The 16,886-nt window shown below is 39.1% G+C and overlaps 1 protein-coding gene across 1 annotated transcript in view; it reads left to right on the forward strand.

The window, feature by feature from the left end:
- POT1 (protection of telomeres 1) overlaps positions 1 to 16,886 on the forward strand; it is a 135,703-nt gene that overhangs the window by 20,923 nt on the left and 97,894 nt on the right. Inside the window, exons 4-7 of the mRNA XM_060244811.1 lie at positions 3,484 to 3,588; positions 5,641 to 5,685; positions 6,700 to 6,702; positions 7,094 to 7,208. Of these exons, the coding sequence (XP_060100794.1) occupies positions 3,484 to 3,588; positions 5,641 to 5,685; positions 6,700 to 6,702; positions 7,094 to 7,208 (268 nt within the window). The remainder of the gene's footprint in view (positions 1 to 3,483; positions 3,589 to 5,640; positions 5,686 to 6,699; positions 6,703 to 7,093; positions 7,209 to 16,886) is intronic.

Consider the following 16,886-nt stretch of genomic DNA (forward strand, 5'->3'; position numbering starts at 1 on the left):
TCAGAACTAAAACGTAACTATTAAACATGACACATTAAATAATGCCAGAATAATATTCTATGGGTAGAAATGTTAGATTTGAGACCAGTATCTTAGAAACGAACAAGATATTCAGAGTATAAGCTCTCAAGAGTCTCGAAAGCTTATACCCTGAAATTCTTGTTGGTCTCTATGATGCTATTGGACTAAAATCTTAAGAATTCTACTGCAGAACATCATGGCTACCCTATGAAATTATTAGAAATATATAGCACAGTGAGAGCAAGATAAAAAGCAAGGTATATAAATCTTATATTTTAACAGGTTTTAGTGTAAAAAAGATTTGTTGGCATGCTGCTATTCTTGATTCTGGAGAAAGTTGTAAGAAAATTAAATGTGCTTATTGAAAGTGGGAATTCTGTAACTATACATTTCAGTGATTTCCAAAAGACTTGCATGTTCCTAACTTTTTCCAGATTACATCTGTGTCTATCAGTATCAAAAGCACAGTATTATGCATTTGCCATATGTCAGAGTAACACACAGGAAGCATGCAATATACATAAGCAAGTCGATTCTATGGATATGTAGACTGACTGGGCAACCCCCCTAAGTACTAATATCTAAATTTTCAGTTCACTCAGTTGCAGCTGGGGAGAGTTCAAAGAGCTCCATCACATCACCCTGGAAAGCACAACACTCACATTCCTGTGACAGATGGAAAATAGTTTGGCGAGCTGCACTACAGTTGCATTCGGATCCTCATATTTCACCCCATTTAAACAACATGTCTGTGCAACTGCCAAAGCCTGCACAACTGCCATTAGCTGTCAAATCCTGTGAGCCTGTCATTGGTGTTTATCAGGTTATGGATATTGGGTGGAACTGATTTCAGGATTTGTGCAGATCTTATTGCTGTGTGTCAGGATCTTAGTCTGGATCGGCCCATGTCAACGATGTCTTTGTGGATGGACAATTCTTGTTTTCAGTTTTCTTTCTGTATTCGCGAAGAAGAGCATCTTGTCTTTAGAGATGTGGGGAGCAATGTGGCACAACATGGGTGGCCAGTAGGTTGGAGTGGGTTTAATATATCCTCTGATGGTTCTCGTTGTTGTATTGAGTTGTACATTACGTTTGTGGATATGGGGGCTGTTGTGTAACACTGAAGCACTATATTCCGCAATACTGAAAAAGCTGAGCATGTAAGTGTAAAAGCAGTGTCAGTGAGTTTTCCAAGGGACTGAAGGACCTCGAGCAGAAAGGCACCAGGCTTTGACTGCATCCATAATGAGTTCCTGATCAACAGTGGCATCTTCACTAAGGAGTGTTCTTACTCACCTGAGAACAGAGGTCTCCTAGGAGAATTCAAGAAAGCAAAGGTAGTTGTTATTCTGAAACCTGGAAAGCCCAAACATCTGGCAGAAAGTTATAGACCGGTTTCCCTTCTAAGCTCCTGTTGTAAACTCCTCAAGAGGCTAATCCTGAACAGAATCAGTGACAGAATTAATGGACATGTCCCTATAGAGCAAGGAGGATTAGAACCCATCATAGTTTCAGTTCACTCAGTTGCAGCTGAGAGAGAGCGGTTCTCTCACCGATGCTATTTAATATCTATATGCGCCCCCTTGCCCAGATTGCCAGGAGGTATGGGCTTGGGTGTCACCAGTATGCGGATGACACCCAGCTCTATCTGCTAATGGACGGCCGGCCTGACTGCGTCCCAGAGAATTTAGACCTGGCTCTGCAGGCTGTGGCAACTTGGTTAAGGCTGAGCGGGCTGAAACTGAATCCAGCGAAGACAGAAGGTCCTTTGTCTGGGTCGGGGCACTCTGGGAAGGGAAACACCTCTCCCGGTCTTTGACGGGGCGCCGCTGAAAGTGGCATGCCGGGTCAGGAGCCTGGGAGTTTTACTGGAGCCTTCACTATCAATGGAGGCCCAGATAGCAGCCACCGCCAAGTCAGCCTTTTTCCATCTGAGGCGGGCAAGGCAGCTGGCTCCCTTCCTAGAGCGTCAGGATCTGGCAACAGTGATTCATGCAACGGATTAATGTCTGGAAGACCCAAATTCAAATCCCCAGTTATGCCATGGAAGCTTGCTGGGTGACCTTGAGCCAATTACAGCCTCTCAGCCTGACCTCCCTCAAAGATAAAATGAAGGAGAGGAGAATGATGTGGGCAGCTTTGGGTCCCTATTGGGAAGGAAGGTGGAGTAGATATGAATGAATTAAATACAATAAATTATCTGCTGTCATTTTCTACAAAACTCACAAGATACATAGTTTCTTATTCTCATCCTGCTTCTTATATCTTCAGTCAAACCGGTAGTAAGCACATTAAAATGTGGGACTATTACATGCAAGTATTATTCCATTATTATTTCAATACAGTTTTCAATTTGACATTTAAAAAGCTATTTAAATATCCTATAATGGAAAATGCCATCACAAAAGTCAGTCTTCATAAAATATCTTATTTTGTCTTTGTGCCAGTTTTGGCTGTTGAGCAAATACAGTATTTGTAGAGAAACAAATAGATTGGAGAATCTGTTTCTTTTGGGGATTTTCTCTTGATTTATAAATGTATATTGTGGTAGGGACCTTTTAGAGTTGATTTTCATAACCATCTCATAATTTCTTTGTAAACATTATGTATAAATGACCAATCTTGTTCAGTAACCTTTCATGTTTACCAACGTCAAAACATCTGAATTTTTCTTTTCATTAATTTTGTTTTGTTACAAATAGTTGTTGTTTTAAAGTGTTTTTTGCTTAAATCCACTGTAACAAAAATACTTTGATCACCTTATACTGGGTATTCTGTGTATTTTTGGAAGGGTAACCTGCATCTATATGATACTTCTGTTTTTGGTCATAGGATTCATATTTGTTGCTGCACACATAATATTTAGCTACTGTTTGTTGTGTAAAGATTGGCAACCCACAGTCCACTGTGTCCTTCTCCTCCCATATCAGGTGGAAAAATGTATTTGCGGTTAATTCCAAGTAGAAGCCTATAGTGGAACTCATGGTCTCTGATCAGCACACCATATGTAATATGTATTGCTTATACAAGAGTATTATATCAAAATCTGTTTATTCTAAAATCTGAAACCTCAGAAGGTTAATAATTTTAAAATTGTCAATTACAGGCCTTTTAAGGTAATATTCTTGATTCCAATTATTTATGGTTGAGAGGTCTACAATGCTTTGATTCTCTCATAGCTTAGCATCTATTTATTTCAAGACTGATTTATTTAGCAGTCCAGTTTTGCATATAAGTGTATCCTTGACATGAAAACCAAAAGGATGTAACTTTTGGTTGCTTTGTGTTTCTGTTTTTTTTTAGGAGCCTAGGCTATTATGTGAGGATTTGTCATTGTTCCAAATGACAAACATTGTGAAACATTGTGTTTTTTTTTTTCCTGTGCACAGGAAAGATAAATTATTATACAGTAAATCATGGGAAATGGTATAACTCATAGTATGGCATTTTTCTTTCCAATAGGATACTGTGGTGATAGCTGGATTCAACGTGACTAAATCTGCCAGCAAAGATGGCAGGCATTGCTGTCAGCTGGAAGTGCCTGATGAAGCTGGGTCATCTGTTTTTGTACGTATGTTGAAGGTTCCCCCAACCCATGCAATACGAGACATAAACAGTACATGAATCTGAGCCTCATACGTGGTAGTGATGTCTTCAGCAAGGATGCAGAGCATGCAACTAGATCTATACACCCAAGTGACATTTGGATTTTTTTTCCTTATTTGCAAACAGTGAGCTCCCGTGTCATGTAGATAACCATTTTTTTAAACCTGAGTGGAGTATAAAAGCAGACTGTTCAAAGATGGTGGGCGGGGGGGGGGGGGGGGGGCAGGATCAAAAGTCCCATTAGGCATACACAAAGGCTTTTGCTCACTGAATGTAGTGATCCTAGCCTTCCTATATTGTTTTGTGCTTTTTTTCGTAGTTTAGAGTTATATAAGCAGTGTTTTTAATATAGAACACGCAAAAGTCTATGTGGGTTCATGGAGCAGTTTTGGGAACAGGTTCTTTTATTTGTTTGGGTAGCCAATGAATTTATAAAATATATATCATAAGGATGCGGAAAGCACAACTACTTCAGAAGCATAGTTTCTTTATGTTAATTATGCTGTGCTAAAATTGTAGTTATAAACATGCCTTACAGCGTTGCTTTTAAATTTTTAAACAACTAAGGCCACTGCCAGATTTCTGATAGTGTTAGCATTGAATTGGCATTGGGATGTTGGAGGTCGTGTTGACTTAGCTGAGTAAAGTAATTTTGCTTTCATTTCTCTGGAATAAATATCCAGTAAAGCTGTTTATACAACATGCAATCTTTATTTTTGATCAGAGTTTGAGTCCAGTGGCACCTTTATTTCGATAACAGGAAAAACAAAGAGCAAGAGACATCAACTCTGATTTTCTTTTTTTTTTTAAGTTAATCCCAACAGATGGCCCTTGAATAATTGGAATTTTATAGAATGTTTGCCAAATAGTAAGACAGTCATCATGTAATTTGTTTCCATTATAAGGCTGCCACCCATTGTTTCTGTTCCTTTATCAGTTAGATCAGAACTTCAGCTGGTGAAGCCTCTGTAGAATTTCAGCTCAGTGTCAGAAATCGCCTATATGAACATATGAACATATGAAGCTACCTTATACCGAATCAGACACTTGGTCCATCAAAGTCAGTATTGTCTTCTCAAACTGGCAGCGGCTCTCCAGGGTCTCAAGCTGAGGTTTTTCACACCTATTTGCCTGGACCCTTTTTTGGAGATGCCAGGGATTGAACCTGGGACCTTCTGCTTCCCAAGCAGATGCTCTACCGCTGAGCCACCGTCCCTCCCCTGCCTATAGGATCTGTGCTACTAAAGGCACAAGCATCTTGCCAGATAATTATTTCTTTTAGTTTTTCGTTATCACTGAAAATGTTCAAATTCCTGTTCTATAAATTATCCAGCCAATAAATAGCAATCTGAAGAAAATGTATATACTGTTTGATTCCAGTAAAATTAAGAATGATACAGTAATCATGTTAAATAGGTGGGCATACTGTATGAACTTTAGTAGTGATTAGAGTATCCAGCTAGTATCTGGGTGACCCAGGTTCAAATCTCCATTCTGCTATCAAAGCTTGTTGTGTCACCTTGGGCTAGTCACTGCCTCTAAGCCTAATCTACTTCACGGTTTTGTTGTGAGAATAAAACGGGGGAGGGGAGAATGAGCTACTCCTTGGAGGAAGGAAAGGATAGAAATAAGCAAATGTTTAGAAGAAGAAGACATTGGATTTATAACTCTGCCCTTCACTCAGAGTGGCATACAATCTCTTTTCCCTTCCTCTCCCCACAACAGACACTCTGTGAAGTAGATGTGGCTGAGAAAGCTCTTTCAAGGACTGTTGTTGAGAGAACAGCTCTTTCTAGGTCACTCAGCAGGTGCATGTGAAGGAGTGGGGAATCAAACCCGGTTCTGGCAGATTAGAGTCCATGTACTTAATCATTACATGTACTTAACCACTACACCAAACTGGCACCAAATTTAATTGATGTTTTGTGTCCATTCATGTAAAAATGCTGGCATACAAAGACTGAATCTTTGACATACTGTATTTATGATCCTCTGTTCTTTTTTTCTTCCTAGATTTCTTCTAAATCACGTACAACAGCTACTTCAGAAACAGCCACGGTAAGTTTTTATTTGGAGGGCTCATATGTAGAACGTTGCCAGGATCAAGGTCTGAAATAAGTTTTGTGGCATCTTCAGGACAGGTAGATGAGATAGATATTCTTCAGTTCGTGCTTGTTTTCTCAGAAATAAATCCCAGGGACCTTATTCTCAAGTTAGCGTGTTTAATCTGGAAGCCTGAATTATTCTATTGGATAGCTTCTGCAGGAGAATACACATTCCAAAAGAAACAGGGAAGAAGCTCAGGAACCCAAACTTAATGAGCAAATTAAAATATGCAGGCTTGCATCAAACACAGAATTTTCATGAGTACAAGGAGGTGGGCAATGGGACCGGGCCCAATTGCCCTCCCCCTTTGAGCTACTTTCTGGGTCTTATAGATGGCTAGATGGCTGTTTCCTGCAATACCAAATAAGGAAATGCCTATCCTCAGAAGACTCTTAACTTTCCACTAGGTTTTTTTCTATTCTGCCCTGTTAGCAATATGAATGCATGATAGTGCTGAATAGCTCTTACTGCCCATTTCATAAGGGTCTGGCTGCTTTCAGAAAGAGTTCTTGTAGCCATTTTCATAAAGAGTATGTTTAAAATCATAAAAAAGGGCCAACTTAGAATAAATTCCGCAACAGATCCTAGCTACAATGTATTCCTTTACTTTTCAGTAGAGACCCGGGCACTTTCTGTGATACTTTCTTGAGATTTTTTTAAAAAATTATGTTATGTGTAAACAAATCCTCTTAGGCAGGATCACCAAATCAAATCAAACCCAACGGTGGGCTCAGATACGCTGGCGATTTATTGTTGGGGGTGTTCTTGGCTCTTGTTAGGCCAGCCAGCAGAACGAGGTAATGCAAGAAATAATTACATTGCCCGTGGCACCTTCTGTTCATTGCTGGAGAGAGTAGAAATGTTCATGTACTGACAGCCTTTCCAAAACTTTTATTAAAATGAATCTGCCGTATCAAGAGAGGGCAGTGATGCTAAATTTTTGATATGCATCAAACGTTTGGCAAGATAGTTTACTTAGGCCCAGATTTGCTTATATTGGAGAGGTGTGTTTTCTCTGCCCATGTAAGCAGGTTGTTCTTTTATTATTACTGTAGAATTTCCTGCAAACGGAGATGTTCCCAAGGCAAATGAAAGGCTGTCTGCCAAGTAATAGTCGCAGCCGGTAAACAAAATGAAAATGCATTATAACTCCTTGTTTGGAAATAGTATAATAAGAATTAATGGCTGGTAGAAAAGAGAAGTATTTTGTGCCACTACCAACATATTATTTAAACGATATGTGTTTGGTATTCGGGCGGGGTGTGTGTGTGTGTGTCACATGCGGTTTTTAAATGTTGGAAAAAATTTAGGCAAAGTGAATAGTTTTATCACGAAATCGCTTTCTGTTGTGTCTTTCTAGTCTGTTGCCCCAAAGTATATATATACTCCTCTGAATCATCTGAAAGGTGGTACTGTCGTCAACTTGTATGGTGTTGTGAAATTCTTCAAACCTCCATATGTAAGCAAAGGAACTGGTAGGTATTACTGAACATAGAAAATTTAAAGTGGTTGAGTGAAAAAAGGGCTAGGATTGACTGAAACAGTTATGGCCCAAAATTAGGCTGCTATGCACTGATGATTCATGTAACATCCGCTAGTTGCTGGGATCCTTTCAAAGGGTGCTAAAATAGATAGACCTGAGGGGAGAAGATGGCTTGTAAGCACAAGTGCACTACTTTTAAAGACCTATCTAAAAGAAGACAGGTCATGTGACGTTTTCAAAAGATGTCTATGCTTTGGGGAGGTTTTAAGGCCCAATTTAGTAACAATCAGTCTGTATGGTTAAAAGATCATGAGCACATTGTGAGCTCATTTGGTTCTCCCCTCCCCCCTTTTTTTCTTAAGTTGTGACAAGCAAATCCTTCTTCCGTTTCATTCCTCTCATTTTGAAAACAGTAATATGTACCATTATTTTTGTTAGCTTCAAATGAAAAGTTAAACATTGGCTTAAACAGGCTGGTAAACTGTGCTTTGAAATGACCACTAAAATGCCTTTGCAGATAATACTGTAGAAAATTTCCAAAATCAAAAGAATTCATAAACAAAATATTCTGGAGAAGAAAGATATTTGCAAGTCTTTGGAGGAAGATTCTAAGCTCTAATTCAAGGGTCGAACTCATTTGTTATGAGGGATGGATCTGACATAAATGAGATCTTGTTTGGCCAGGCCATGTGAACCTATTTAAGATTAGGTAGCAGAGATATAAACAGGACAGAGAGAAACAATTGCATATTTTTTTTAAAAAAAACTTTAAAAATGCTTAAAACATTAGCACATGTTGGTCTTAAAGCTGCTTTCTTTGTATTTCTTCCATTGGATCCAGGGAACTGGGCAAAGGAAGCTCTGGCTCTTTCCTTCCTTCCCCAGGGGATCGGGAGGGAGGAGCCTCAGCTAATAGACGGGAGAGAGGCTTGGCTCAGTAGCTGTGCTGTGTGATTGAGAGAGCCTGGCAAAGCAAGCTCCGCCTTCCCCCTTCCTTCCCAAGGGAGGAGCCTCAGCCATGGCAAAGCAAGCTCCGCCTTCCCCCTTCCTTCCCAAAGGAGGAGCCTCAGCCAATGGAGAAAATAGAGGTTTTGCTCTGTAGTTCCTGTGCGATTGAGCAAGCCTTGCAAAGCAAGCTGTTATGCAGAAGGAAGCAAAAGATAGGAAGAAGGAAGCAGATGATAGCCAGTTGCTTGAGGATGTGATAGGAGCCCCCGGGCTGCATGTTTGACACTCCTGCTCTAACTGCATAGGAAATTGGGCATCTTAAGGTGATCCTTGTTGGAAAGATTTCCTAGTTGTGGGCCAGCAATGGAAAACAGCTTTATGTGTGCTTGCTCTTTGATACAGTTAGTGCGAAATTCAACATTTTGGAACATTTGTAATGACAACATGGGAGAGTTGTTACAGTAGATAAGCATCTTTCTTTTGTTTAAAATTTCCAGTGTCTAGGTTAAAGCACGATTACTCAGAACCAAGGAAAACAGTGGATAGTATTGGTTCCTTAAAAAAAAAAACTTGTGAGGGAGAAAGAGGGTAAGCTTGGGAAGCTTGAGGGTATATTTATGCTTACTGCTGCATAATTTGCAGAATGGTCTGTTGCTCAATGATGCTGTATCTTTAAGAAGTAATCTTTAAAAAGTAATGTATAAAGTTATTTGATGTTAACTGTTGTGAGAATCCTTTGCTTTATATTGGGGTCTCAGAAAGTACAGTGGAGTTACTTTGCATGTAGGTCTTGAAAAGTTCAGAAAGTTTAACAATCATCTGTAGGAAGAACTTTGAACATGAAGTTGCAGGAGTACTGAAACATGATTCTACATTCCTGTTACTAACAATTATGAAATACAATAATTTGCATGCCTGATTTTTGCTGCATGAATGTAGCAATAAAAAGTAGTGTTAAGATTTAGTAAGTATGTGCAAATGCCAGTGTTCTATCCTATGCTTTTTTCTATTTCTGTCCTCCAAATTAAATTGAAAGTAAAATTAGTTAATGCTCTCAAACTGTATTGCAGTCATGAGTTTAGGAATGGGACTAGTCCGCTATGGGTCATCTGTTTTTCAGTGGAATTAAATATGGCCTAGTGAATCATTCATGGGTGGCTTATTCTAACAGCAGGGTAAAAAAGATTCTTCCAATAATGCTTTCAAAAATTTTAAAATGTCAACCTTTTAGTACTATAAAATAACATTCTCATAATGTGACAGGCAGACTGTAATAGGAAAGAACATTCTTTTAATTTGCAGTTCTGGAAGAAGCAGAAATGCAGTTTTACTTAGACCTCCATTTCGTGCTAGAAGTGTCAAAAGAGACCATGGAAATTTATGCAGAAAATATAGTTTAGAGAGTACTAAAAGAGTGGAGTAAGTCAGGGGCTTGGTTTAATAGGAATGAAGAAAGGGAAGGGATTATGTTGTGGGGTGGAGATTGTGAGAATGTAGAGGATTTATTTCTAAAATTAAGCAGTAATTCTGTTCAAAATTACTATCTTCACAGCTCAAGATCTACCAAGCCAAACTCAGAGTACCACTTGTGTGTTGTAACTTACGGGGGGCAGAGGAGAAACCCAGATTTATCAAGTCCTTATTGATGTGCTCACATGATTGGTGTAATACTTAGACTAGGTTTGAATATTTGTAAGTCATCTTCCAGTAATAGGTCAGACGAGCTATTTGATCAATACAAATTGGTCTCCTTTCTATTCTATGAAATTCCATCAATCCGCATTTACTTCCAGGAACTATTCACTTTGACTGTGATATCTCCCTCTTTGCCAAGTTCATATGCAACTGAAATTTTTATCATAGACAATCAGCTGGGATCCTCTTAAGGAACATGCAAAGAATGGAAATTTTAAAAAATAGTTTTTTTTTATGAACAGGTCTCACCTCCATATTCCTGCTATTCTTTCTTTCTAAATTCACTGAACTTTAAAGTTTGTAGAATGTCAGACTTGAACGAGACAAGTAAAACAAAATAAATAAAGGCATCTGAAACAGCACACAGTCGTGACGCATTAATATTGGCTATTTTTTTTTAGTCCTTTATGTACAGCATTTACAATATATTTAGATTCTCATGGTTTATTGTCCTTTGATACTGAACTGTGCTGGGGCTGTAGAATGGAGAAAAATGCAATCTGTGCTACATTTTTAAGCTCTTAATTTTAATAGGGTTTTTTGTTCTCTTGAGAGAGCCATACGCAGCTGAAAGAATTATCATTTTCTATCCTTCAGTATATTGCTGTACGTGTGTTACTGAAGTTTTCAAATGTTACTTCTTGTGAGACAGATATCCTCCTCTTTCTTGTTCCTTGTAGCTGAAAAAAGAAGGGTGCAGGTTGTAGACAATGAATTGCTTGGAGAAAAGGCACTCATTTGAATATATTAAATGGAAATGTCGGGCAGACTACCTGCTATTAAGACACAGCTGAGGATGGAAAATATAGTCCATGCAATGACAATTTGATCCAGGCTGGACTCTGATAAGACAGCAGTAGTTATGGTTTCTGGTGTTCCTATTTCTCCTTTACCTTCTATAGTGTTAAACCATGCAGGCTGTTTCAACCCATATGAATATAGGCAAATAATTTTGTAATGGATTGCAATTTATTGCTTTTTATGCCTGTTGGTGATTTTTGACTTTCTGAAATATTATGGTAGCATGATTTGATTTCAAGGTGTCATACGTTTGCAGCACTATTACATGAGCAGCTCATGTGCTTTAACCCAAGCGCCTTTGCATACTTAGAAGTTAGAACCACCAACAGTTCCCTTATCTGTCTTTTGTCTGAATTCTTTTGGTAAAGAAAGGTGCTTCATTATTGTTAGCAGTGCATTTAAGTTCTGTTACAAATACAAAATGCCATTCATATTGTCTGGTTTATGTTTCCCCACACTGAATGCTGTGAATGTCAAAGCATCAAACTGTTGATCTGGGATAAAGTATAACTATTTCGCCAGAGTATGAGTATTTGTGTGGCTGGTGTAGATTTCTTTGCTCCTGCTAGATAATTTGGAATGAGACTTGGGTAGCTGTTCATAGTTAAGGCTTGTCAGTTCCCTTATTACTGCTAAAGGCGAAGCAATCTTTTTTTCTAAAATTCTGTCTAGTGATACCACTGCCAACTAATATTTGTGAGCCATTGATTGTTGAAATCTCCATTTGTCACGTATCTTTTTATGATTCTTCTTAACTCTTACTAATCTAACAAGCTCCGCTTAATTCAGACAGAATTCCACCCCCACCCCCCATCATTTTAGTTGTTTTTCTGCATCTTCTCCAGCTTTTGACATGTAGCAACCAGAAATATAGTTAAGGCAAATGTGTATGTACTATAAAACTTGTACATGATTCCTTCATAGAGAATTTCTCAAACTATATTTTACCTTTTATTTCTACTGCTTTAATATACTGGCCTGTTGTTTGTTGTTACTTTTTAATTTATGTACTCCATTTTTGTCCCCAGTGGAGACTCAAACTGACTTACAATATTCTCTCCATTTTATCCTCAGAACAGCCCTGTGAGGTAGGATAGGCAGAGAGAATGTGGCTGGCCCAAGTTCACAGCAGGCTTCCATGGCGGAATGGGAGTTGGAACTTCAGTCTCCCAGATTCTACTCTGTCATTTTAACCTCTACTACACCATGCTGGCTGTCTTGTTTACCTTCCCAATACTTTTATGTTCCCTGTTTTACATGCCTCTGTGAATAATTTCCTCTAGATTGCAGAGAATTCTACCCAGAAATCTTGATTTGCTACCCTTCATGTGACATTACCAACCTCTCTCTATCGCTTAGACCTAGAATTACTTAAGGCCACATAGGAAGCTAATGGAAGAGGCAATATTTGAACCAGGCTTCCTGATCAATGTCTTAGCCACTGTTCTGCACACTTAAAAACAACAATATATCTTCTGAAGATCGACAGCTTTACTTAGCGACTAGGTCTTGTGGAGAACCACTTTAGCAATAGGGATAAAAGTTGATAGGCTGGTGATCACATGACCGGTATCCTTCAAAGTGAGGTTTTTGCCCTGTAGCCATAGCTGCTGCATTGTTGCTTTAGTTAGTGTTTAGAAGGACAGATTTGACCCTAATCTAGAAGATTTGGCATGCAGTCTTGCATTCTGATGGGATTTACCCCATTGAAACAAAATGTTCATCTTTTTATTAAAATCTGGTTAACTCCAGCAGTTATAACTTGCAGGCTTATCACTCAGATTTAATACTAACAGGTGCAAGTTAAAGCTTCCCTGTTATGAGATTCACTGGTTTAGACATGGTTAAACATATACTAAGGATAAGTTGAAAACTACAGTTTGGTGTAGTGGTTAAGTGTGCGGACTCTTATCTGGGAGAACCGGGTTTGATTCCCCACTCCTCCACTTGCACCTGCTGGAATGGCCTTGGGTCAGCCATAGCTCTGGCAGAAGTTGTCCTTGAAGGTAAAGGAGATTGTGAGCCGCTCTGAGACTCTTCGGAGTGGAGGGCGGGATATAAATCCAATATCTTCTTCATCTTCTTCTTCTTTACAAAAAAATGAACAAAAACAATTACACTGAAGAACTCATTGGTTTTAGGTAGCCTTAGAAAATAGGGGTGTGCAGAAAATAATCATTATTTTTAAAATTTGAATGCACTGAATATTTGAATACCAAAATTTGAATACCAAAAATACTGGTATTTTGTGATATTTTTGAATTTATCCACTCAGCATTTAATGGGATGGTCCCTTCAAATGCATTTTGCAAGCCTTCCGGGTTCACTTGTGCGGTGGCTTGCAAAACACATTTAAAGGGACGGTCCCTTTAAATGTGTTCAGCTTCTCCTGCCTGGAGGGTTTAAACACAAGTTGGAGGGCAGGTAAAGGGACATCTGGGGAGGTCTAGCTTGCAGGGAGGATTTTGATGCACTTCCTCCCCTTATGCACATGGACCCTAGGATCTCCCCCCACTCCCAGAGCCAGTCTGCATACAACTTGGAGGGTAGACAGAAGGACATACTGGTGAGGTCTGCTGCCACTCCTTCCCCTTTTGTACATCGATCCTAGAATCTCTCTCCCCCCCCCCCCCCAGCTAATCTGCACACAACTTGGAGGGCAGATAGAAGGTCACCCTGGCAAGTCCTGCTGCCAGCTTAATGCCTCTAGCTTGCATGGGAGGCATTCAACTCGATCCCTCTCCTTTGGCATATTGAACCAACCTTAGGATCTTCCCCCACCCCAAGTCAATTTGCACTTAACTTAGAGGGATGGTTCTTTCAAATATGTTTTGCAAGATGTGGCGTGAGTGAATCCAGAAGGGCAAACCTGGCTTGCAAAATGTATTTAAAGGGAGTTGTCATACAACAGGGAACCGGGAAGGTCCTTCTACTGGCTGCCACCACTCTACTGACAGCCCAGAGCACCCACCCAACCCCTGTAACTTCCCTGTTAGAGAGGACCTTTTAACTGTGACCAAAGAGATGTGAGGACCCAGGCAGTTTAACAACAAAAAGTTTAATATAAGTGCTCTAGAACAACTGGTGGGTAGTAAAACATTTAGTGCAACAGTGAAATAAGAACCAGTAAAGGTTGGTGTAAATAAATAAAAAACATGACATGTCTGAGGAGGCATGCCCTTTCTCTAATTCAAATCAGTTCACTCACTCTGGTTCACTCGAGTGAGGGAACCCACCTTCTCTCATGCAGTCTTTTCTAGAGAGAACATTACCTTGTCTGTGGGTTGGCCTTTTATTTTTTCCTCCCAGGTCCTACCTCTCCTTGGCCAGTTTTCCCTCCAAAATCTCTGTCATCCAATCAGAGGGACAGAAGAAATCCTGGAAGATGTAGACTCCTGTATCTACTCCTACACAGGCTTCTCCTTGCCTCTAGGCTGCACTAGGCCTCAGATCATGGCAGAAGTTTAAATGCATTAGACTTCTCCTGCCCTACAATTTAAACCATGAGCCAGAAGAAGCTGCAATTTGATATTGCTGTGCTAAGCTCAATAGAAACCAAATAATATCAGCTTTTATTGGGATTTTCTATATTGGCAGCTGATTACAGATCAGAGAATCTGATTTGGCTTAGGAAATCCCTGAAATCCCCAATAAGATATTTTTCAGGTATTTATTCAGCTCGGTAAATACTGAATGCACCTCCATGTTAAATAGCCGCATCTTTGCTTAGCTAAAAGTGAGAAACAGCAAGTAAGAGAAGCCAAAAGCTCTGCTGATAAGAATGTTGCAAATGGTTTTGAGTGAGGGCCATCTTTTGTGTAGAGGTATATATCTGGCATAGTGTAGGAGGTAGAATGTCTGACTAAGGTTCTGAGAAACCTGGGTTAAAATCCACACTTTTGCTGTGGAAGTGTTCTGGGTGACCTTACAATAGTCACATTGCCTCGGCCTAACCTACCTCATAGAGTGGTGGTTGTGAGAAAATGGAGGAGAGAACTATGTTCTTAGTTGCTTGGGATGTTGCACACAACCTGGGAGCCAAGCATGCTCTGCTGCCCAATTCAGAGCACAATTGGAGTCCTGTGAGAAATGGAAATTGATTGATTAATTAATGAGATAGAGACTGTACAGAGCGATAAAGACCCTCAGGAGCCAACGGTTCTCTGAGGAATACAGGAAGTTCAGATCATTTTATACATGAAATGACCTCACCTTAATTATGCAAAACAGTTATAATTGGTTCCTCAGGTGCCTGACCTGATGACCTGTCCCTGTTTTATTGGATAAGTCCCTCTCAGGTTACTTGAGTGAATGTGAAAATGTCTCTCTTGCATTTTTCAGAATTGCATTCTACAGTCTGATACAGAATATACAATTCTTTTAAAATGCAGATTTGTCTAGAAGTCCTTTGGCTTGCAAGTTCAAGATGTGACTTTGCAGATTCCAGATGGCACATTCCCTTGTCCTCTTCTTGCCTTTTGCGTGCCTCTTGAAATATCCTTTTGCTATGTAGCAGTTTCTGCAGCAAGAACAATGGCCCCTCAGGAGTGCTGGCTGCTGTCTTAACAATTTGTGTCAGGAAGCTAGTTTCAACAGCTGGAACTATACATGAAAATGAACTCTAATATAGAAATGCTGTGTGCCTAATCAATATGTCTCCCATATGATTTCTTGATGCACTTTTGGGTTAATAGGTCAAGCTAAAATGTACAAATAAGTGGCTTCAGGGGAGCCAGCCCCTTTGGAGAGAGAAATATCAACAGAAATGTAACTATGCAGATTTTAGAAATTGCCTCAGATTTGCTCCTTGGACTCTTTTTAAAAAATTCATATACTTAAGCCAAAGAAAAATGGTTGGATACTCAAAACGTTGTTCAAATGCAGACTGAACATTGCCCTAAATTCAAATCTGAAACTGCAAAATCTTACATATGTTCCTTAGCTATACAATGTGCACCACTCAAAATAAGAAAGCGTTAGTGAACTAACCAAAAAGCTAAGACTGAATAAATATGATAAGCCTCACAACCTGCTCTTGTAGGTTGGTAGAAAGGCACATATGAATAAAATCTCAAATGCTGATTGCTATTGTCTTGAGATATAGGTTATAGTCTGTTGTGGAAGGGTTCACACAAACTGAGAATTGAGTACACATTCTGAAATTGGTGTAGCAGAGCTCATTGGTATGGCACATAGATGGAGTAACATTCTGGGGAAAAATACTCACTGTATTTAATGAATAGAATCCATACTTTAGATTCATGCTACAATATTAACATTGAATTGGCTAATGAAACAAAAGTTTTTCTGGCTGGGGACAAAAAATAAGAGAGACAATTATACTAAATAACTATTACTTTCAAAACTTCTTCTTGCTGCTTGAATCTGTCCAGTAGTTTATAACCCTTCTGATAGTTAAAAAAAATTAAAATTGAAGAGTTCTTAAACAAGCAATGCATAGATAATGTAAGCAAGTTGTTTTTCTTCTGATGAACAATCTACAAGCATTAACATTAAAGCATCTGTCTAGCCAGATGCTATTGGTAGTTTTTTTTAATGTTTTGATTTATTTTGAAGCAGCTTCTGGCTTGTCCAAAATTTATTTTCATAAATTTCATAATCTCATTTTTAGCTTAATTTTTTTGTATTTGCATATAAGAGTATTGGATGTGCTTGTGTGTAGTTTAAAGTAGTGTCATGTTTTCCTTATTGCTAAAGAAGTGTTTTTTGTAGCAAGAGCAAACTGATTCAGGTTAGTATCTTCAACAGTGATTGCTACTCTGTCTGTGTATACAAATGCATATTTGAATGCAAGAGAAAAATGTGGTTTTCCAAACCATGTATCCAGGACTTTTTTGTAGAACTCATTTGCATATTAGGCCACACCCCCTAATGTGCGTTCTTGCTCAAAAAAAAGCTCTGCATGTATCTAATTAAGGGTTTCCCAAACTCCCCCTCCCCCCCCCCGTGACTCGGTTATTTTTACACTTCATGGCCCACTAAAATTTGGGGATGGAGCCAGGAAATTTTGGGGGTGGAGCCGGGAGACAGGAAATGATGCACAAACAAGCCTAAAACACTTGCAACATTTTGTTTAGGAAAGGTAGGAGAATAGTGGGATTTTGCAGTGCAATTTTAAAAATAAAACATCAAGAAAAAGCACAGGGATCACACAGCAGAAAACTAAAAATATAAAATGCTCTCAGCCTGGGAAAACATGAAATGG

This window comes from Heteronotia binoei, chromosome 8 (genome assembly GCF_032191835.1).
Source record: "Heteronotia binoei isolate CCM8104 ecotype False Entrance Well chromosome 8, APGP_CSIRO_Hbin_v1, whole genome shotgun sequence".
Lineage (NCBI taxonomy): Eukaryota > Metazoa > Chordata > Lepidosauria > Squamata > Gekkonidae > Heteronotia > Heteronotia binoei.